At 36.6% G+C, this 24,506-nt stretch overlaps 1 protein-coding gene and 1 long non-coding RNA gene across 2 annotated transcripts; both read right to left on the bottom strand.

Annotated features, from left to right (window-relative positions):
• Positions 1-495: 495 nt before the first annotated feature.
• LOC126831869 (uncharacterized) lies at positions 496-4,462 on the bottom strand. Its single transcript, XR_007684396.2, has 2 exons — positions 3,738-4,462; positions 496-3,527 (listed from the first exon to the last, which is right to left on the bottom strand). It is a non-coding gene; the product is annotated as an uncharacterized LOC126831869 (long non-coding RNA).
• Positions 4,463-4,481: 19 nt separating this feature from the next.
• LOC126831864 (prostatic acid phosphatase) lies at positions 4,482-24,327 on the bottom strand. Its single transcript, XM_050562516.2, has 11 exons — positions 24,147-24,327; positions 21,377-21,472; positions 19,320-19,418; positions 18,268-18,411; positions 17,093-17,188; positions 13,524-13,619; positions 12,439-12,562; positions 11,566-11,651; positions 9,629-9,800; positions 8,780-8,908; positions 4,482-4,886 (listed from the first exon to the last, which is right to left on the bottom strand). The coding sequence occupies exons 1-11, from the start codon at positions 24,243-24,245 to the stop codon at positions 4,729-4,731; spliced, it is 1,299 nt and encodes a 432-aa protein (XP_050418473.1). The 5' UTR covers positions 24,246-24,327; the 3' UTR covers positions 4,482-4,728.
• Between the last annotated feature and the right edge of the window lie 179 nt (positions 24,328-24,506).

The raw sequence follows: 24,506 nt of genomic DNA, 5'->3' as shown, positions 1-24,506 counted from the left end.
CAACTTGCATCAAAACGTATATATCTCGTCTCATCCACCCAACTGCGGCGACAGAGTTAAGAAAATGTTAAACATGTTTCCATTCATGATACATGATGTGGTTATCATTTTCTATCCGCCGTGGCGTTCAAACCACGGTCAGATCTAAATATTAAGGCCACCTGAAGATTTGGTCAAGGTCACGAGATGTAAACTGGGATAGGACACGTGATTGTTGCCCAGGATTTGGGGGTAAGGGTTAAGGATAGGTCTGGGATTAGGGTCAGGGTTAGCGTTTGTCCCGTTTACATCTCATGACCTAAACGGAATCTTGGGGTGGTCTTAATAGTTAGATCTAACCTTTAAACCACCCCTTCAGTTCCACGGGTTACTCGTTTGGGCGCAAAAGACGAAATTTTGCGATGGTCCTTAAAGGGTAATCAAATTGATAAGTCGATAAATACAAAATGGCAAATTAGTTTAATAGTAGCAGGACGACAATTACAAGTCAACTAGTATCAGAAATACAAGTTTTTTTATTTAATTATTTTTCCAAGAGGCATATCAGACATGACAATATAGATGATAATATAAAGTTACATGATAATAAGATGAGAAAAGGTAATGATATTATGAATGATCGTCCTCTTAAGGATAACCCATAAAAACCTGCTTAAATTAAAACTATACATCTGTATAATCAATCAAATCAAATTAAATCAAATTAAATCAAATTTATGGTAAAAAAAACGTTACAGGCAATGGTATAACAGGACAAATGAATTTTTTATAAATAAAATTGCTAAATTTAATATACTCGTTTACTGTATCATGATCTAGTGTCCGCTAATTACAGTTCAAAGACAAAAATGCAATGCCAGTTGCACACTTATTGCAATCTGATTAAAATACAGATCTATATTTCGTTCCGTTTTTGTTTTTTGGTTTGGTTTTTTTTGGGTTTTTTTTTTTTTTTTTGGGGGGGGGGGGGTAATATTTCGAAGGCCTCTACTACATAAAGATCTGACCAGTTGTAGTGGGAGGTCACGTCTTAGGTTATACGAGCGACATTTGACCCTATGACATCAGACATTAAATTAACTAATCAGCATTGATGTTTCTAGTAGGATACCCACAGTTCCGTGTATCGCAAGCCAAGAATTAGCTGCAACAGATCGTTTCATTGGCTAATCCCTCACATCAATCAGAACGCGGGTTATGTAACAACTGACAGTTGTCAACTGTTCAAGATACTAGTGTAGTAAAGACAAATAAAACGAAATTTTGAACTATAAAAAAAAACGAAACGAAATAGGATCTGTGTTTTAATCAGATTGGACTTGTTGGGGCCGGGTGATGGTTATGTCTCGTATATGATATATTTATAGTAAAACAATTACAACAAGAAGTAAGCATTATATTTAATACATATAATAAAATAATTAACATTTATTACTACAGTAAACATAACAAATATTTGTTTTTTTGTTGGTTTGTTTGTTATCTATATACAATTTACAGTGTATTTCATTTGTTCATATCATTATGGGTGGAAGAAAAAAAAGTTAGAATTCAGAATAACCAGCAAAAGTCTGAGATGCACTTAAGAACGAAATGGGGTATACTTTTGATTTTTCTTGCACTTCGGTATGTAGTGTATATTAGGGAAGTCCCAGTTTATGTAAAACGTGATAAATAAGGTACTACTACACAGGAATTTGATTAAAACTGGTGTTTAACTATAATCAAACCAAATTCATAAATTAAGTCTTACTTTTTTGCACTGGGCTAATGAAGACGGACATTTGAGGGAAATTTCGAATTTCTTTCAAATTCTTGTTTCAAATACAAGTGCTGAATTCAATTGTAAAATGACTAAAAGCTATGAACTATTTATTAAGACCACTAGGCAAGAGTGGGAAGGTGGGTTTCTTCTGTATTAGCCCAGTCCGAGAAGAACAGTACTATGTTAAACCTCATTTCACTTCCTTCTAAAAATAGCAATAAACCTTGGGAACTGAGAACACACCCAAGGTTTATGAAGAACCATTATATCAGTTATTTATCAGACTTGGAAAGAAATCTACATATGATTTCCTACCAGGGCATCATTTTAAATTTAAAAAGTAGTAATTTCTAGTCATTTATAATACATCATGTCATTAAAACTGACCACTGGGTCATTTGGGTCCAGCAATACCTAAGCTAAGACAGGCGCTGATTCAAATGAAACATGAATAAAATGAACTATCGAAATGGTGTATAAATGAAATATATAAAACATTTACAATCATTCTATCCATGATTTATTTACAATAAGATCATTGTCATCTTTAACATCTTTACATTTTAATACAGACTCAAAAATCTGTAGTATTTACAATTAAAACTATTGACAGTATATATAGATGGCGGTTTAGAATGGAATGTGGTTTAACATTTAGAAAACATTGGGTTACATTGTGAACTATTGGGTTACTATTATAGTTACCAGTACACTATTTGGTGACTATTATAGTTACCATGGATACACTATTGGGTGACTATTATAGATACCAGTACACTATTGGGTGACTATTATAGTTACCAGTACACTATTGGGTGACTATTATAGTTACTATGGTACACTATTGGGTGACTATTATAGATACCAGTACACTATTGGGTGACTATTATAGTTACCAGTACACTATTGGGTGACTATTATAGTTACTAAGGTACACTATTGGGTGACTATTATAGATACCAGTACACTATTGGGTGACTATTATAGTTACCAGTACACTATTGGGTGACTATTATAGTTACTAAGGTACACTATTGGGTGACTATTATAGTTACCTGTGAACTATTGGGTTATGTGTAACTATTATAGTTACCTGTGAAGTGTGAACTATTGAGTTTCATATAACTATTATATATAGCTACCTTGAGTTACATATAACTATTATAGTTACCTGTGAAGTGTAAACAGTTGAGTTACATATAACTATGTGCACTACAAGGGAGGAGAATTTTGTTTATACAGCTGTCTTTCTATCAACTCTTTTAGCACAGGTCAAATGATTCCATCGGGCACACCTTTCATACAAGCTCCACATACTTTACATATGGAAAAAAAGATTCGAGGGAGGAGAATTCTGTTTGTACACAAGAAGGAATTCTTCCCAAAACTTGCAGACAATTTGATATTTATAAAAAGAGATTTCTAATAATTCTACATAGCTTAATATACATATAAATACAACTTCTTCAGTTAATTGACATATACAAAGTGTGGATTTGGTTAGATTAACTTTGTAACAAGTCATATAGGTTCAAGTTGTTATATTATGCCTCTCCATACATTAGAAGATTCTTGGGCCTGTAGCTAATGATCATACTGATATTATGCAGAATATTGCTTCAAGCATATTTTTAGCTCTTTGTCAATGAAATGAAGTTATTATTAGAATCAAAATAATATAAGTTTTCAAATACATTTTATAATAGAATACAACACAAATATTGACTGTTAAACAATATTGCAATCTGATTAAAATACAGATCTATATTTCGTTTCTTTTTTAAACTAGGTTTAAAAACGTCAGATACTAGTTCAGTAGCGCCTGGCATTTTATCAAACACGAATGTTATTTCCAGGCCCGAGGAAAAGACAAGACTACAATCGGGAGCACCTTCAAAAATAGTGTAGTTGTTATAGCAAGGTTAGGACAGAAACAAGGAGACCATCTACTTAATCTGATTAAAATACAGACCTATATTTCGTTTCGTTTTTTTATGCTTTCGATGTCCTCTACTACATGAAGATCTGAACAGTTGTTTTGGGGTATCGCATCAGAGGTCATACAAGCGGCTTTTAACCCTATGACATCAGATATTTGATTAACCAATCAGCATTGATGTTTCTAGTGGATTACCCACAGTTCAATGTAACACAAGCCGAAAGCTCGACGTAACAGACCATTTCATTGGCTAATCCCTCACATCATCCAGAACACATCAATGATAACAACTCTTCCAGATCCTAGTGTAGTGAAGACAAGTAAAACGAAATTTTGAACTATAAAAAACGAAACGAAATAGGATCTGTGTTTTAATCAGATTGGTTTGAGCATATTTTTATGAATAATACGCTGTATAATTTCCAATCAGATTAAAACACAGATCCTATTTCGTTTCATTTTTATAGTTCAAAATTTCATTTTACTTGCCTTTATTACACTAGGATCTGGAAGAGTCCCTCACATCATCCAGAACACATCAATGATAACAACTCTTCCAGATCCATCCTAGTGTTGTAAAGACAAGTAAAACGAAATTTTGAACTATAAAAAACGAAACGAAATAAGATCTGTGTTTTAAAGGCTCAATACCACTCTTGTTGTAACTGAATAATATTTCCCAATCTTTATTCTGGTCAACAAATTGTACTATTTTACAATATTCCAATTAATTGATGATACAAATTTCATCTTAACACACCTAAATGATTTGAAAAGCCTAACGTAAAGCTTTTCAAATGTGACTTGGATTTAAAAATATTTTAGAACCCTTTGGACAAGTAAAATAGGATTTAATGGATAATTTACACAACAGGTAGGATACTTAAACATCTAATACTTAGAATAAGGCTATTATTTATTTTCTGGAGCTGTCAAGCCAGCAAGAGTGTTATTGTCCCTTTAATCAGATTGCCATCTACTAGAACAAAGTCAATCTTGTCTTGAGATTTCGTTTGTCACAGATTTATACATCTTCATCATCATCATCATCTCCGTACGCTAATGGTCTGTACATCATTGGATCACCTCTAGGTCTCCGTGGACGTTTATACATTCTGTACATTATTATAGACAGTATCAGGCAAACTAATAATACTACAGCTATAGTTATTGGTATCACATCTGAAATAAAACAGATTAAATTTACTTTGATTTCAGAAGCTAATTAGTAGAAGTTCGGACAAAAGCAGAACAAAGAATCATAATTAGTGACGTAAATAGCTATAATAGCTTTTTACCTTATTCACAAGTGGTGGTATTAAATGATCCTTTTGTTATAATGTGAATCACTCATGTAGCCATATAGTTGAAGAGTCTAGTAAAACTAGTCTACTTTTAATTTATCTCAGTGTCATTAGTGATAATCAGGGCTATTGTTTCCCTATTGAGGTGACAGTCCCCACTCCATGTGATGATACCCTTTTCCAATGCAGTTGTTGTGGTCTTTGTGAATATTGAGTTTGTTACGGGTGAGATTGTGAATCGTGGTGCATATAGTGAACATTTAAAGTGAATTTTTAAATCTGTGACCCATGAACTTTTGTACTGTCAATGGCATTACATATGTCTGTAATGTCAATGTCATTGCATGTCTGTACTGTCAATGCTTATTACGATATTTGATCAAATCCAGACTTTGCTGTTTTGTGTATAAATAATGATAGCAGATTAATTGTGTGCAAAAAGGTGATGCACAACAAAAGACTCATGCAGCATAGAATCACTGCACATTCAATGTGAAAGGCCATAGTAAGCATACCCTGTCTCATACATGACATCTGTCAACACTAGGTAAATGGCTAAAACATCAAACGTCCAAATAGTCCTTTGACTATCCATTATCCTGTCTTTTTTAAATTTCATAAACGATCTAGTCATGACTGCATCCTAGATCATAAGGTCTGTAATTGAGTCAATACCCTACAACAAGCCAGCAAACAATTGAAATAAAATTAAATCATATGGTCTATCATTGAGTCAACTGGCATGGTTTTGATTCCCCGGATGTACATGACAAAAGGAGTAAGGTCGCCTGTCCAACCTCGTGGGTTTTCTCCGGGTCCTCTGTCTGGTTTCCCCCCACTGCTAAAGACTCCTACACGCAAGCAAATTATTGAAAAAAAATTGAACTATACTATTCAAAAAAAGTAGGGGATATTTGATTTTTAAGTGTTATTAAAGTCACCTAATGAAACTGACGAAGAAACAAATGACAAAATGAAATGAAGTTCACATTCATCGATTTATTCCAAATGATCGTTAGACTAAGTAAGGCACAGACTGACCATTATAAGGGTAAAATGATACCGGGGGTCAAACAGCAAAGTTACCACAGCATCACAACCAAGTCAGTAACGGGTAAATCCTCCTCTGTTTGCCAAACAAGCATTGATCCGACGTGGCATACTCCTAATGAGACGTCTAAGGTCATTTTGGTCCAGATTGTCCCATTCCTGTTGCATAGCAGCAGCAAGTTCTTGGACATTGGCAGGACGTTGTTGACGTTGACGTAACCTCTGTCCAAGCATGTCCCAGACATGCTCGATGGGGGCGAGGTCGGGACTCAGTGCTGGCCAAGGTAATGTGGTGATGTTCTGTTGTTGGAGGTAACCTGTAACGATCCTGGCCCTGTGACATCTTGTGTTGTCATCCTGGAAGATGAAACGGTGGCCATGACGTCGTGCGAACGGCACAACATGGACTGCCAAGATGTTGTCCCGGTAGTACTGGCCTGTAACACGCCCTGCAACAACATGTAAAGCCGTTCTTCCAGCAACAGTGATGCCTCCCCACACCATAACAGAACCACCCCCAAATCGATCATGTCTGATGACGTTAACGTCTTGGAAGCGCTCGTTTCGACGCCGCCACACCCTCCTACGTCTGTCCAAAAAATCAACAGTGAACTTTGACTCATCTGAAAACATCACATTGCTCCAGCGTCGATTATCCCAGTGTTGACGATCCCTACACCAACGACGTCTTGCCTGAATGTGATGATCTCTCAAATAAGGGATCACGCGAGGACGTCGGGCGCGAAGGTGACCCCTATGCAGTCGATTCCGAATCGTCTGGCCACTCACTCTCACACCAGTGTCTGTTTGAAGACGAGCGCTGATCTGATTTGCTGTGATGACACGATTTCTCAAGGCCAAGGTACGGATAAATCGATCCTGGGCTTGAGTTGTCGCCCTTGGTCGACCTGAGCGTGGTCTGTCCTGTACAGATTGTGTATCACGGTATCTGGACCATAGCCTGCTTATGACAGACTGAGAAACATTCATCGTCCGCGCCACAACCGCCTGTGTTGTGCCGATCTGTAGCATGCCAAGGGCACGTAACCTTTCATTTTGGGTAAGCCGACGCATATCAAAATTTGTTTTCTGGTCACTAAAACAATTAAACTGATGTTTCCACCCTGGAATTCAATGCCACAATGACTGTAACATTCAAAGTCAGAGTCGTGCAAATCGTGGGTTGGACCCCCATGATGATCCCAAGCATCACCTGCATTCCATGCGGTAGCTATTGGTGCGTTTGGGCGTCACATGTAACTGGAAATGTTTCTTCTGTTAGGTTCTATAGTGACTTTTTTCGTAGTCATTTGCATATTTTAGTATTATGCCCCCAAAATCAAATATCCCCTACTTTTTTTGAATAGTATATATGTGAGTCCCGAAATGACCTAGTTTGTGCCCAGTGGACCTTAAACCCCATCTCTCTTTCTCTCTCTCCTTATGCTGCATTGGCCGAGAAAGTTCATCCCGATTTTCCGACATGGTTTCCCCTTGTCAGTGGTGAAGAACGGAGGGCCCGACAAGGACAGCTGTCTAATCCTTCGGATGAGACAAAAAACTGAGGTCCCGTGTATACATTGGAATTGCACGTAAAAGATCCCTTGGCAGTTGGAATTCGATATAAGAGTAGGCGATAGTGTCGCTGCCCGGGCAAAATTTCCCTCATAGCACACTGTATGGCGTATGCCCGTCTTCATTAGCCCAGTTTAGGAGCAGAACAGTAGGACGTTAAACCCCATTTCATTCAATTTCATTTCTCTCCTTATGTACCCTGTAAGTGACACAGGATTATCTGAGAACATTCCCCCCACCAAAAAAAAAAGAAAAGAAAATATTACAGCCCAATTAGATAGAATTTATTGACTATAAAAATATACTTACTGTGACTAAGTTATAGAGCTTACTCTCAGAGAAGGATAAAAAATCAAGGAACTTAATGTTAGCAATAAAAACTATGGAACAGAGGCCAGGCAATAAAATATATGCCCACAACAGCTAAGGATTGTCGCATATTTATTATTTTGTAGGTAATAGGAGCATTTACACTAATTTAAATAATGAATATAAATTTATACAGATCCGATGATAGCTTTTGTTGATAGAGTGTTAAGAAGGTTTAGCAACGTTAAACAAGGGCTGTAAATCATGAAGTTATTGATGCAAATTGGTTAAATTCAATAGACTTCTGCAGTTTACAAGAAGTTGTGGATGACTGACAGGCGTATAAAAACTATAGAACTTAGGTCACACAAAAAAATAATATCTGGAAGTCAGACAATACTTTTAAAAATTTGATGCAAGTGGGTGGTTTTTATTTTTTCGTTTTTTTGTTTTTATTTGGTCAAAATCTAGCTAGTTTTTCATTGTTACAAAACACACAAAATTATTATATTTTAATACTTATTCAACTCTAAAGAAGAAAAACCAAAAAAAAGTAAGAATTTGAAATAACGGCCAAATAATTCTTTGACTTCATCTCGATTAAACTCCTGGGAATGTGTAATAGAGTTTCTACTCTTGATCGCAGGAAATATGAACAGGCAGAAATTATTCACATTTTTAAAAAAATTTTAAAACACGTGACACGGCCCATTTTTGATGATGCAGCGGTACCTGAGAACCAGAATATTTTTTTGGGTGTGGCCTTATTGTCAGACATTGATAAGATAGAAATAAAAATTATAGAACTTTATCATCAGACAGTGACAAATAACTTACTGTCAGAAAGAGATAATGCCTTAGATTTAAATGTTGGTACACATGTTTTTTCTCTTTCTGTTGTTGACATCATTACTTTCTTCATTTCTCTTTTAAAATCAGATAAAGCACATTTCTTGTCATCACATCCTGGAAGAAAAAAAAAAAATGTTTGCTAGTTGAGTTAATTTTTAAAAAAAGAACCAAATTTTGATGGGAACACCTTTCACATCCGTAAATGTTTGTTACTTCAAGTGATTTTTAAACAAAGAACCAAACTTTGATGGGAACACCATTCACGCCCATAAATGTTTGTTACTTGAGGTGATTTTTAAACAAAGAACAAAACATTGATGTGAATACCATTCACTCCTGTATTAAGGGGAAGAAACAGATAAAAAGACAAAGTAGTACTTCAAAATTATACCAAACCTAAAGAATTCAAATGAGTTTACCCAAGACGTTCTAGAAAATTGTGAGAAACCGAAAGACAGGACTAATTAAATTCAATTTGATTAAACGTCATTTTGGGACTAATATATGGATCAATATTATTTCAATTAATCGCTTGCACGTTGGGGTCTATAACAGTGGCAGGAAATCGGAGGACCCAGAGAAAACCCAAGAGGTTGGACAGGTGACCCTACTCCTTGTCACGTACAACCGGGGAATCGAAACCATGTCAGCTGACTTAACGACAAACCTTATGATACAACACGCACGCGCTAACCATTCAGCCATCCAACCCTTAGCTTTGACCTATAATATTAATAATATCGGTCAAAGACTTAATATTGTAAGATTTAAGCAATAAGAATATCTTATGTACGCAGGGACGGAATAAAACCCACAAAGGTCCTAAGCACTTACCTGGTATTGAGCATGGATGTGGATCAATATTGGAATCATTATGATATAAAACATGTACATAATACATGTCATCTACTTTACGTAGTTCCAATATTACAGCTGAACTATATGGTGGCTGTATATCATTAAAACATCCTAACCCACTTAATAAACTAATCACATTTGTATCATGCTGAAAAAATACAAGATTATTCCAAAAATAAAATACAACATACTATGAATATCTATTATAATATAACCTCTTTTATTTTATGATCAACAGTGGAATACCGCGTTTTATCAGTGAAATAAAAGTGTTAGTCCACTGGCTAGTTGTTTTTACCTAAAATGATTGTAAAATCATAAAATAAATAGAACATTTGTCGTTTTGTCGTGAATAACATATTTTATTTCATCTCTAAGCAAGAAAACGTTTATATTTTCACGAATGCGTAGCATTCGTGAAAATATAAGTTTTCTTGCTTCTCGATGAAATAAAATATGTTATTCACTCTAAAACGACAAATATCCTCTATATATATAGAATTTGACAGTTTAATGGTGGCATATAGCAGATCATGACTCGTACTAGTATTACTCAATGTTTTTCTCTGGGTTATATTCCTGGTTGTTTGTCTTTCAATTTTGAGTGAAGTCCGTATCACTACAGGCCCGGGACTGTACCACACAGTGGATGCTTACGGCTAACCGCCAGATAAATTCACATAATCTGATATGTACGCTTGTTTGTGATTTCTGCGTATTGTGTCTTGTCCGTAGTGTGTAATTATGTGTGGTGCAGTCCATCTACACTTACTATTATTATATTTAATTTAAAAGTTTAATGGTGGTATAAGATATGACATCACTGCATATGTCCATGATAACCCATGATATCATTTTGTTGACCATGTATATATCGTACCTGTACGCATTTATGTAATTATTTCTCAAATTTATCAAGCTGTCAGAGTTCAAAGATGGCACATGTTTTTGGGGCAACCTGTATAACACACTTATAATTTTAATCCCACCATGGTTTAAGAATTTCATTGTGAACACTAATGGAAATACTCAACTGAACGTTCCAGAATTGAATTCTCTCAATCCAAAAATAGTGACGTTTGAGTGAAGAGGAGATTTCGGGCTACACCGCATGCGTTGATTGCATAAGAAAATATCTCAACCAACTGTTCTAAATTTCTCACTCCATCCCAGTTGTCTGGACTGGCAGAACTGTGACGAGACTGAATTACGCGTCACTCGGTTGCAATAATGTTTATTCGGAACATTCCAGGCTGACAATCGTGCAATTTTCATGAAATTGACGGTAAATGGGAGGACAACTCCTGGTATGAGTGATCACAAGTCAATGAGAACAGTAGTGGCGAATTACCTGCTTGACGGAGACAGTGAAAGGTGGCTTAAAAAAATTTCAGACTTGTTGATGATAATTCTAGTCCAAGAGGAAGAAGGCAATCTACATGTACAGCCATATTAAAACTATTAGAGAAAGGCCACACGACTCCGGCAATAAGCTCCTTTAAGTGGCTATTTATCAGGAGAGAGAGAGAGAGAGAGAGAGAGAGAGAGGGAGAGAGAGAGAGAGAGAGGTTTAACCTCCACTCGATACAAACTAGGTCATTTCAAGACTAACACATGGCACAATTTTATTTTAATAATTCGCTTGTGCAAAGGAGTCTTTAGCAGTGGGAGGAAACCAGAGGACCCAGAGAAAACCCACGATGTTGGACAGGCGACCATATTCCTTGTCACATACAACTGGGGAATCGAAACCCCACCAGTTGACGCAATGACAGACTTTATGATACAGCGTGTGACGCGCTAACCATTCGGGCATCCAACCCCCCTTTTTTTTATCAAGACCCGGAAGAATAGAAAATCAAATTGTGTGCCTTTAATTTTGAACAATTTCAAATATACAAGTAATTACTTACAGCTGAATACAGGAAGATTTTATCTAGAGAATCAGGATGAGTAACTTTATTCTCTATAGATTTAACCATCTTTGACACTAGTGGACCTGTAACATAGAATTAACATCTCTTATAGATAAACCGCCTTTAACATACGTAACATCAACAACTCAATAGATTTAACCATCTTTGACACTAGTGGACCTATAACATGTAACATAGAATTAATATAGAATCAACGAAATGAAATGGGGTTTAACGTCCTACTGTTCTGCTCCTATACTGGGCTAATGAAGACGGGCATACGCCATACAGTGTGCTATGAGGGAAATTTTGCCCTGGCAGCGGCACTATCGCCTACTCTTATATCGAATTCCAACTGCCAAGGGATCTTTTACGTGCATTCCAATGTATACACGGAACCTCAGTTTTTCGTCTCATCCTAACGACTAGACAGCTGTCCTTGTCAGGTTCTCAATCCTGCATCACTGACAAGGGGAAACCACGCCGGAAAATCGGGATGGACTTTCTCGGCCAATGCTGGGATCGAACACCCGACCTCCAGGCTAGCGAGCCAGCGTCTTACCCACTTAGCCACGTGATCCCCCTATAGAATCAACAACTCAATAGATTTAACCATCTTGATGCTAGTGGACCTATAACATTATGTGACATAGAATTAATATAGAATCATACATAACATAGAATTAATATCGTGCCTAAGAATACAGTATTATAGCATCAAAAAAAAAAAAAAAAAAATCTATAAACGGAGGTAACAAAGCCTGATTTTAGGATGAAAGTAGAAGTAGAATTGTAAAATATATAGCCTCATACACATTTTCCTACAAAATACATAACTCTGAAATTATTCTTATTCTACACAGTACATACCTGTTTTAATCCTGATAATTTCTGGAGTTGGTGCACCATAATACCGTCGACTTGAATTAAACCATTCCATCAGTGTTTTTAGATTTTGTTTTATAACATCAGGCTGGGACATATTATGCTTCAACTGTAAATGAACAATGTTTTAAATGATGTCATATGTAGTGATGTTGTTATTTATTCACACAATAAACAATGATATCAAGATACCGCGTATAAACTAGGTGATTTAATGGTATATATGGACTAAAAACATATTCAAACTAATTAATTTGTCATCATTTTGCATAAAATCCTTCTAAAACATTGTAATTGCCAAGGAATGTCCTGCTATAAAAATTTGATCAAACCAGGTCATGTTTACATCACGTCTTGGAAATCAGAGGAGAATTCATTGCATACATAAGACGATGTTGTCTTTAATCGCTTACTATTTATTATAAATATTGAATCCTAATTAAATTCTCAGATTATCTACTACCCGCGTCTTTTTCCGTCATTTTTATCTCAGAAAGTGTTGTACGTCTAACTTTCATTGAAAGATGAAACGTTGAGCAAAAGGCAGAACTATTTATGCCAGGCTGTGGTCACGGTAGTACACACCAGTGACCCTTCCTTCAACAATATGCAAGTCCGTTCTGCCGGTCATGGTGATTCCTCCCCACACCATAACAGACCCACGCCTGAGTCTTATGCAAGAACCGATAGGAAAGCAAACATGGAAAGGATAAACCAGCACGCGGCAGTTTTCATCAACCCTTCCTTGAAGTGTCAAATTTGACAATAAACCCCTCCCACGTGTATGGTGCTATTGGGTGTCGCACGTGCAGCTCAGTGGTTCTGTTGGGGCGATTAGTTCTTCATCTGTGAACATACTCTCAAAACATGTCAAGTGTCCATGACTATTTATCATATCACAACCTGCATAGGTATTTGCATTTCAATATCCCCTACTTTTTTTTGAAGAGTATATAATCAAATACTCATGTTGTCCAACAAGGTTTGACAGATGATCCTACTAATTGACACAATGACAGACCTTGTGATCCAACAAGCACACCCGACCCTCGTATATTTATCGGACATACCTCACAGTAAACAGCATCAACAATATGGCCAAATTTAATCATATCAACAGGATCATCCCGATTACCAGCCATGTGTGATATCGTTGGATATAGCATCTGAAATAATTAAACAACTTGAAAATAGTTATTTCATAAATTCACATAATGAATATTTACACAAAGTTTGAACATTCTACCTATTTTCGAAGCAGACTATTGTATTTCAAAATCTCGATCAAACTGCTAGGGGGATCACGTGGCTAAGACGCTAGCTCGCTAGCCTGGAGGTCGGGTGTTCGATCCCTGCATTGGCCGAGAAAGTTCATCCAGATTTTCCGGCGTGGTTCTCCCTTGTCTGTGATGCAGGACAGAGGGGCTGACAAGGAAAGCTGTCTAGTCGTTCGGATGGGACGAAAAACCGAGGTCCCGTGTACACATTGGCGTGCACGTAAAAGATCCCTTGGCAGTTGGAATTCGATATAAGAGTAGGCCGTAGTGCCGCTGTCCGGGCAAAATTTCCCTCATAGCACACTGTATGGCGTATGCCCGTCTTCATTAGCCCAGGTTAGGAGCAGAACAGTAGGACGTTAAACTCCATTTCATTTCATTTCATATCAAACTGCTAACCTGTGAGTTAGCCTAAGATAGTTAAAGATCTTCCTCTGAATCCTGGCAACAGGCACTGTAACTCAGGTATGTACTGTCACTGTAACTCAGGTATCATTTAATCTTGTGTATCTAGCACTTATTTCTTTCACATTCATTCAATATCAAATTTGTATAAATTATTTAAAATCACCCAAGATCATCTAATTTGTACCTGTGTCCAGTTTAAAGCTGAATGATTAATTTTAATAATGATTGTCCAATTTCCAAGTATTTAATTACTCAATCCTTGTTAAAAAATAAACAACCCAATTGATTATCAGGTGAATATAAGAAATTCACAGAGCCAAACACAAAACAAGTACGATCTGATCGTAATATTGTCCAGGAATGGCCATGTTGTTAGATGAAATTCAACCAGCAGCTGCCAGGCACGATACGCCCACATTTTGCAAGAGATGGATAGAGAACAAGCTAAAAACAAACAGGATTTTTTGTACAATAAGGGGCAATAATCCAAAAAGTTATGGTCTGAAATGTGCAAATATCAAAAGGGACTGAGATCTTTGGGATATAAAGATAGGTTTTAAGTTTCATCAAAATCGGATAAAAATTGTGACCTCTAGAGGGTCCATAACCTTCATATGGCATACTTTTACACAATTTGCGTACAAAGAGTGGACATTTTGTCAGACAGTTTCATTTCGATTTTCCAGAAATTTGAATTCAAAATTCATTATGGTGAAATGGTGATATATTTGAATGGTTTTAAAATCCGAACTCAATCAAAATTACGGTGTAACGGTGATGTATTCAAACGGTTTTTTTAAATCGGATAATAATTGTGACCTCTAGAGGAATCTCGAGCTAAAAACGCAATTTTACATACAATCAGGGGCCATAATTCAGAAAGTTATGATTCAATACGCGCGAATATCGAAAGAAACCAATATCTTTGGGTTATAAACATGTATTTCAAGTTTCATCAAAATCGGATCAAAATTTTACGTACAATCAGGGGCCATAATTCAGGAAGTTATGATTCGATACGCGCGAATATCGAAAGGAACCAATATCTTTGGGTTATAAACATGTATTTCAAGTTTCATCAAAATCGGATCAAAATTGTGAGCTCTAGAGGGTCCACATGTTTGATATAACAGATGTTATACAATATTTGCATACGTGGGGCGGCCATTTTTTCAGGCAGTTTTAGTCTGATTTTCACAAACTTCAAAACTCAGCCAAAATTACAGTGTAACAGTGATATATTTGAACGTTTTTATAAATCGGATAATAATTGTGACCTCTAGAGGAACCTGAATCTAAAAACGCGATTTTTGGTACAATCAGGGGCTGTAATTCAGGAAGTTACTATCCGATATGCGCCAATATCGAAAAGAACCATGATCTTTGGGTTATAAACTTACATTTAAAGTTTCATCAAAATCAGAAGAAAATTGTGACCTCTAGAGAGTTCACAACATTGATATACCATATTTTTACGCTATTTGAGTACGAGGGACAGCCATTTTGTCTGTGAGTTTTGGTCCGATTTTTACGAAATTCAAACTCAACCATCCTTAGGGTGTAATGGTGATAAAAATTATGACCTCTATAGGGTCCACAAGCTAAAAACGTAATTTTTTGTACAATCAGGGGCCATAATTCAGGAAGTTACGGTCCGATATGCACGAATATCGAAAGGAACCAAGATCTTTGGGTTATAAACTTACATTTCAAGTTTCATCAAAATCAGAAGGAAATTGACACCTCTAGAGGGTCCACAACCTTGATATACCTTATGGTATATCAAGTACGAGGGATGGACAGGGGCGATGACAATATACGTCCACTTGAAAATGTGGGCTTATAAAAATCTAATTCAGCAAATTGATGCAGAATTGTTCAAAGAACAAGCAAGCCAAATTTCATGTCGATCGGACTTGAATTTACGGAGCCTCAGCTTTTTCGAAGAGCATCACCTAAAGAAGAGTATCACAAGAAGAGAGAGAGAAATGGGGTTTAACATCCACTCGATACAAACTAGGTCATTTCGGGACTAACATATGGTTTAATTTTATTTCAATAATTCGCTTGCACAGTGGTCTTTAGCAGTGGGGGGAAACCGGAGGACCCAGAGAAAACACACGAGGTTGGACAGACGACCCTAATTCTTGTCATGTACAACCGGGGATTCAAAACCATGCCAGTTGACTCAATGACAGGCCTTATGATACAGCGCGCACATGTTAACATTCGGCCATCCAACCCCCGTCACAAGAAGAAATGAAATGAAAAAAAATGAAATGGGGTTTAACGTCCTACTGTTCTGCTCTTATACTGGGCTAATGAAGACGGGCATACGCCATACAGTGTGCTATGAGGGAAATTTTGCCCGGGCAGCAGCACTATCGCCTACTCTTATATCGAATTCCAACTGCCAAGGGATCTTTTACGTGCATTCCAATGTTTACACGGGACCTCGGTTTTTCGTTTCATCCGAAAGGACTAGACAGCTGTCCTCGTCAGGCCCTCCGTCCTGCATCACTGACAAGGGGAAACCACGTCGGAAGTCACAAGAAGAACAATAACAAGATGAGTAATAATAATGATAAATAATCATCTTATATAGCGCTGGAAATCCAATCAAAAGGCTGCTCATTGGTGCAAATTACAGTGTCATTAATGTCATTAACAGAATGACTGTCGGAATAGTTCTGTTCTTAAGTTCCTTTTAAATGATTGTACATTGTCCCAGTTTTTTTAAACAATGGGAGCAGCGGAGGAGAATGCATGATCAGCACGATTTGTAGCAGTTAGCGACCAGTTCCTGGTTTTGGTGGAATGTATCAAACTGATCTAAACTATTCTGTTTTACTACAGTCCAGATTGTGACGAGGTTATAAATTAGGAGACAAATCAAGAATGAATCAAAACAAAATAGGATCTGTGTTTTAATCTGATTGTTCGGACATAGTTACCTTAATGCCATCATTATACTTTTTGAACTTGCTTGAATTAGTCAGGTAATTTCTTCGTAGTTCCTCTTCTTTAGGACAACCTGTCATTGATAATAACTGAAATAATATATGTTAAGGAGGTCAGATGATAAACAATTATTCTTTTTTTTTTATTATAAACATTTGTTACAGTCCCCCTTTCACATATAGGTGTTCAGGAGGGCTGGAGAGAGAGAGAGAGAGAGTTTAACCTCCACTCGACACAAACTAGTTAATTTCGGACTGACACATGGTTCAATTTTATTTCAATAATTCACTTGCGCGTAGGGGTCTTTAGTAGTGGGAGGAAACAAGAGGACCCAGAGAAATACCCACAAGTGTGGTATCAAAATCATGCTACGTAACGCAGAAATGAAATGAAATGGGGTTTAACGTCCTACTGTTTTGCTCCAAACTGGGCTAATGAAGACAGGCATACGCCATACAGTGTGCTATGAGGAAAATTTTGCCCGGACAGCGGCACTACGGCCTACTCTTATATCGAATTCCAACTGTCAAGGGATCTTTTACATGCACGCCAATGTGTACACAGGACCTCGGTTTTTCGTCTCATCCGAATGACTAGACAGCTGTCCCTGTCAGGCCCTCCGTCCTGCATCACTGACAAGGGGGCTACGTAACGCAACGAGAGATCTTACATGTATGATCTAAAGCATATACATTAGATCTTTCAGCCACCCCTCCACTCAAAACAACGCCCAAATATAAAGTTTATATAAAACTGGACACAACAACACATTAAAGCGCACCATCCCCCTTAGTTTTCTTTTTTCAGATAAGTGGAAACAGCCGACCTATATCCCTCCATACTGCTCCGCTACCCATTCTCCCTGTGCATATGCCATTGAATGATCTTTACCTACATCGATTGGATTTCTTATTTGAGCAGCATTTAGCAATTGACACATGTAATCACATAATATGGAACACATTTACAATTTCACTTGGCGCGCTGTTTGCTGGATCTTCTCTCAATGATGTTTTAATTCAAATAGTATTTGTGTTCCATATTATTTTTGTATTTATTTATCATCTATGGGATTGAAACCGTTTGGGGTAGACTTATGACCCTGGATCTGCAGTACAAATTTTTAAATTTCGAGGAGAATGGCGGTATATAAATAAGTATCATTTACCTGATCTTGTGATTCTGGTGTAAAAGGAATGTGAACAGATGTAATGAATTCCTCGGCTTTATCCATAACCAAATTATAAAACCCTGCTAGGAAATAAGCCGCAGACAGCTTAGCTCTATCTATAGAAGTACTCCTAATATGAAACTGTAAAAAAAAAAAAAAATAATAAACATAAACGGTATTAATTTCTAAAATAAAGTATACTCACTCACAGTTTTTCAAGTTTTAACTGCCAGACAATCGGCATCCAGAAACAGCATTCAGCAAACGACCATGGTCAAAACCGCATACATTATTTCTATTGCGGCTTGATGGAGTTTAATACAGACTGTCCTGAACTGATCACATATTTAGCAAACATGGATTCAGAGAGAGACAGAGAGAGAGAGAAATGGGGTTTAACGCCCACTTGACACAAACTAGGACATTTCGGGACTAACATATGGTTCAATCTTATTTCAATAATTCGCTTGCGCGTAGGGGTCTTGATCAATGGGAGGAAACCAGAGGTCCCTGAGAAAACCCACAGGGTTGGACAGGCAAACCGGGGAATCAAAACCACGCCACGACATTTCGGGACTAACATATGGTTCAATTTTATTTCAATAATTCGCTTGCGCGTAGGGGTCTTGATCAATGGGAGGAAACCAGAGGTCCCTGAGAAAACCCACAGGGTTGGACAGGCAAACCGGGGAATCAAAACCACGCCAGTTGACTCAATGACAGACTGTATGATACAGCTCTCATGTGCTAACCATTCAGCCGTCCAACCCCTCACATGGTTTCAGTCAATCACAATGGCTCTGTTGGAGTCTAGGTATATTAAAGGGAATGTAAACTTATAATTAACCCATTTCCTACGGGGCCTCATTTGACCCAATTCTGGCCGGTTCGTATCAAAATGGATTAAGAACCCTGTCTACCACATTTTCGGATCGCTGGGCAGTCAATTTATCTTTTGGGCCTTCAAGTTTGAACTGATCTTTAAACAGTCGCATAATTCTACATGTACATCTTTAAAAAAGCATCTGAAAGTTCAAAAAGTAACCTACCTCGGGTGAATTTGCCTTATAAACTTGTTTCAATTTAAGTTGTTCTCCATATCTCTTCCAAAAGTACTTTCCTAAGTTGTATGCATCGTGATGACCTTTCTGAAAATTAAGGGGGGAAAAATGACATAATAAGTTTATAGTTAATTTAGCAATAAGAAATCAGTATAATAATTGCATGACCTGATCTTTGATATTAGTGTACATTAGTGTAGGGACGTTCAAGAAGCAATCTCTGAAATATCTTACAGAGAGAGAGAGAGAGAGAGAAATAGGTCATTTCGGGACTAACACATGGTCAAATTGTTTATTTCAATAATTCGCTTTGCGCGTAGAGGTCTTTAGCAGAGGGAGGAAACCAGAGGACCCAGAGAAAACCCACGAGGTTGGACATGTGACCCTACTCCTTGTCACATACAACCGGGGAAGACCTTATGAAACAAAGGGCACACGCTAACCATTCAGCCATCCATCCACCCGTATTTTACAGCATAAATTATAAACAGGTTAATTGTATCTTCAAACATTTAAAAAAATTTATACTAGTAAGCCTGACCCCCCCCCCCCCGATCCAGTCACTTGATTTGGTAGTTGCTATTTATAGCTTGTAATGCCTGTGTAGTTTGTGTCTAGTCCCATTCTGAATAAAATACAGATCTATATTTCGCTTCGTTTTTTTTCTACTTTCAATGGTCTACACTGCATGAAGATCTGACAAGTTGTACTCGAAGGTCGTGTCAGGGGCCGATCCATGCATTACACCCCAAGAAGTCGCCGTAACAGACCGTTTCATTGGCTTATCCCTCACTTCAGCCAAAATGCCGGTAATATAACAACTCTTCCAGAACCGAGTGTAGTAAAGACAAGTAAAACCAAATTTTGAACTATAAAAAACGAAATAGTTTTAATCAGATTGGTCTAGTCCGCAGGTTGATCCTTTCAGTTCTGTATGGTCCTCCCTGAGTGCCATTTATGTAGCAGTTGAACATAACAAAAATACAACAATCATTGATATGAAAAACAAGCGGTTGATCAGACGGAGCACGGGTATAGTCTAGAACTGGAAGTAGCATAACTCCAAAACTGGAAGTAGCATTCTGAACATCTGAGACACGCTACCCGCGGAGAAGTATCTCAGACACAGTCAATAGCCATGATATCCATATCACGTGATCTACACATCACAGGTCATGACATTGACGTCAATGGGTCATGAGGTCAACAACATGTTACATTGTAAACAATAGGTTTATCTTAAGCATTGTTTCCTTTGCACCCATAAAGACTATATAATTCGTACAGTCCCAACATGTTCTCTCTTCTTCCAATGATTTTTCACAAAATAACATCTACAACTCATAGAATTGACGTCTTCAATGACAGCGTCTGCGAATGGTTGTTCATAGAGGCTGCCATCTTAGCACTATTTTGTGCGTCGGTCGTCGGTCGTGTCTATTTCAGATATACACAATCAATTCTGTTGATGTTTTTAGCATTGGGATTGACTAATAGTTAATTTATTTCAGTTCTAAAACAAATATTTTAAACTTTAACACAAATTTAGAAAATAGCCAAATTCTAGCTGGGATTACTGAGCAAAATGGCCATTAACTGTATACGTGCGAAAAAAGAGCTAGCCACCAATTAATTTTCCTACGTTAGTTACGTACACGGAGGTGGTAGTCCATCACCACCAGACCTATGTTACTTCCCGGACCGAGGTACTCCAAACACCAAATTTCAGCCTCGAGACAGCCCTAGTGTAGCTGCCAACCCTGAACAGACAGATAGACAGGACTGAACGCCTTACTTTTCTGCACCAACTGGGCTAATGAAGACGGTCATATGTGCTGCACTACGGCCTACCCTTTTTTTTTAAATCCAATTGTCAATGTGTACGCATTCGGACCTAAGTTTTTTTCATCCCATCTAAAAGATAAGACAATGTCCTTGTAGGGCGCTCCGTCTTGCACCTAATGACAAGAGGAAACCAACACCGCATGACCGAATCAAAGTTCTCCTTTCTAAACTGTGCTTGAAAAATAAAATACAATAAATACCTCTGTAAGTTGTCCCAAGCCAAGAGGCCATTTGTCTTCACCATTTTCGTCTTTGGGATATATCTGAATAGGGGCTCGATCTCCATGTCTGAAAAGCTGGAATAAGATTGCTTTTGCAATTACGATCATAAAAAGAGAGATTTTTTTTAAATTAAATTATTTTACCATAAACTTCAGAGTGTTCCTTATTTTACAAAATTTATGTTGGAAATGATAAGAAAAAAAATAAAGACACAAATTTTTAGCGAGTGCTACATGTACTATCTTATCAAAGTTCAAACAAAATATGACTTTTTGGCATTTTTTTTTATTTTTATGGAAAAAAGTTTAATATGAAAAGAAATGTTGTTTCCTGGTTAATTAGAATGTGAACAAGACAAAAATAATATTTACAAAGCTACATAAGTGATTCCAGTGTTTTATACAGAGGCTCGAACATTGGCGAAATCAAGATTTTTCCAGTAAATTGCATCTTTTTCCTACACCTTTACTTCTAGCCCTCTGTTTAGGCTTCCGGCGTACCCAAATGGGTCTGTCCTTGGACCGATTTTGTTTAGCTTATACACTAAACCACTTGGTATCATAGTAAGACATCATGAATTATTATTTGACCTACATGTATATAGCAAATGATACACAAATGTACATTTCATTGAAACCTATAAAAAGTGACTTTCAAATCTGAACATTGTCATTATTGAAACTTTTATTGCAGACATAAAATTTGGATGAAAAACAATTTGGATGAAAAACAATTTTTTGAAACTTAATGCAAAATAGACCGAATATTTGTTTATTGGCATTGGGTTTCAGCCTCGGTACAGCCCTAGTGTAGCCGCCAACCCTGAACAAAAAACCCCAGACAAACTGCAGTCACAAATATTAGAATAGATTCTGTATAAATTCTATGACCACTGAAAGTTTTAAATGATAATTACATGTACATATATGTGTTATATTTATAAATGTTATCATTTCTATTTTATTTACTTGTTATTGATTCCCCTTTTTTTTTATTGTAGGCCTACTATACTATATTTTAATATTAAAATATTAATAATTAAATATCTTTGTAAATGTGCCACAGAGCTAGCAGATGATCTGGTTAGATTAAAATATAAGTGTTTATTAAATTAGTATTAAAAACTGATATTTAGTAGGTAGATATATCTTACAGTATGAGTGTAGCTTAAAAACAATTTAAGGGGGCAATAACACTCATGCTGGCTTGACAGCTCCAGAAAATAAAAAATAGCCTTATTCTAAGTACTACAATGTAGATGTGTTAGTGTCCTACCTGTTGTGTAAATTATCCATTACATCCTATTTTACTTGTCCATCAGAGGGTTCAAAAATATTTTTAAATCCAAGGCAATTATGATAACTTAAAAGGGCCAATCTGGATTAAAACTGCTTAATTTTGTGTGAAAAGCCCTTAAAACCTCTACCTAAGGGTCGAGCGACTAACTAAATATATGTAATACATTTTCAAACAACTTAAACCTGTCAGTCTTCGTGTGGAAATGGAGACCGGTGTCCCAAGCTGTATTATGTGATGTCTGGATAAAACCAGACTTTTATTTTATAAAAATAACATGTGGGCTAGGTGAAATTTACCATTCGTCATCAAGTACAGAACATGCATCACTCACTGTTTTGATCTCTAAAGGAACAGTAATCGATTATCAGGTCACTCCACGAAAAAATTGACCCAAAATCTTAAAATGGTTACACGTGTGTCCAGATAAGTGGTTTTGACATTCATGTCCAAACGACTCAATATTTTGAGTTGAAATTTTCAGACAGGTAAATACACATTCCTCTATATTTTGGTACTGAAATTTCATGATCCCTTCAATAATAGTGTAAATTTCAAATAGATTTCTCAGATTATGTCATGAACAAATTGTTGTTATTTAATTTCATGGTTATGGACTCCCATTATTAAAAACTTGCCTACGTGTTTAAAATCACCTGGTTAAATTAAATCATTTGTACAATTAAACATGCATTATGCAAGAGGTAAAACTGCCTATTGCAGGTCTTTCTTTTGGCCTGAAAGGTTATATAAACTATTAATTAGACATTTATTAACATGAAAAGCCCATAATCAACTCTCGTTGCCATCTTAGGTGTCCGATTTTCATTGGATTTGAATCTGATCTGCTGTTGATGATTAAACAGAAAAATGGATAATCGAGACTTTGTTAATTATGGTGACAGCGGTAACTATGACAATCGAGGTTATCATGATTTTTCTAATTACCGGTAGGCCTACAGGTAAGGTTTTCTCTGTTTAGACTTAGTAGAGTGAAGTAATTTGACTGAAATTTTCAGCATATTCCATTTTAAATTACATCATCTAATTTTTAACTATTATATTCAGAACTGACAGCTCTTTATCTAATCTTCCATAATAATAAGTATCTTTAAATATGCCAAAATAAAAAGTTTGTAAAACAATTTTTTTTTTTTTTTAAATAATTTATACCTGGCATGTGATCGTACTTCATTACCCGAACTATTCTTCCATTTTATAGTAATATACTCTCCTAGTCAAGCAAGGAATTCCATTATGAATGTAATACTAATAGCATAATCTAGATAAGATTGGTTATTGTCATTCGATTCACTGAAAATCATTATACCGTACCGGTACTCATGACGATGACAATTATTAGTTTTATAATTTTTTGTCAATCAAAATGTCCATGAATGGAATGATTTAATTGACAACTTTTATTTATTACCGGCACTGACATCTACTTACCGCCAACACAAGCTTCAACTCGCCGTCAGGATCAACATTATAAACAAGAGTGTTAACCGAAAGAAAAAAAATAACACTTAGCAATGATGAGGCGTTCATTTCTATCTCGATAAAAACAAGTTATGTTCGATTTACAACTTGTTAGTATTTAGTCTCGATTCTTCTGACTCAAAAGTAAGCAGTATTTTATGCTGTACAATAAAGATGTGGACGACCGTGTCACAGCATACTTCCGGTTTTAAAAAAATTATTTACAAAGTTAGCTCCCTTCAACTGCGACATGGACACAGATCACTAAAGATTTCCCCATTGACTCCAATGTTAATTCTCGTAACTTAGACCGGCTCTAACTTTTTCCCA

The sequence above is a fragment of the Patella vulgata genome, chromosome 9 (genome assembly GCF_932274485.2).
Source record: "Patella vulgata chromosome 9, xgPatVulg1.2, whole genome shotgun sequence".
Lineage (NCBI taxonomy): Eukaryota > Metazoa > Mollusca > Gastropoda > Patellidae > Patella > Patella vulgata.
This window is presented reverse-complemented; position numbering and strand designations above follow the sequence as displayed.

What these genes read in the sequence shown, in the direction of transcription:
- LOC126831864 (XM_050562516.2), bottom strand. Translation starts at nt 24,245, where the DNA reads ATGAACGCCTCATCATTGCTAAGTGTTATTTTTTTTCTTTCGGTTAAC. An exon ending in TTGATGCTGTTTACTGTGAG is followed by an intron (nt 12,563 to 13,523) that starts GTATGTCCGATA and finishes GTTCATTTACAG; the next exon opens with TTGAAGCATAATATGTCCCA. An exon ending in AATTATCAGGATTAAAACAG is followed by an intron (nt 11,652 to 12,438) that starts GTATGTACTGTG and finishes TCTATGTTACAG; the next exon opens with GTCCACTAGTGTCAAAGATG.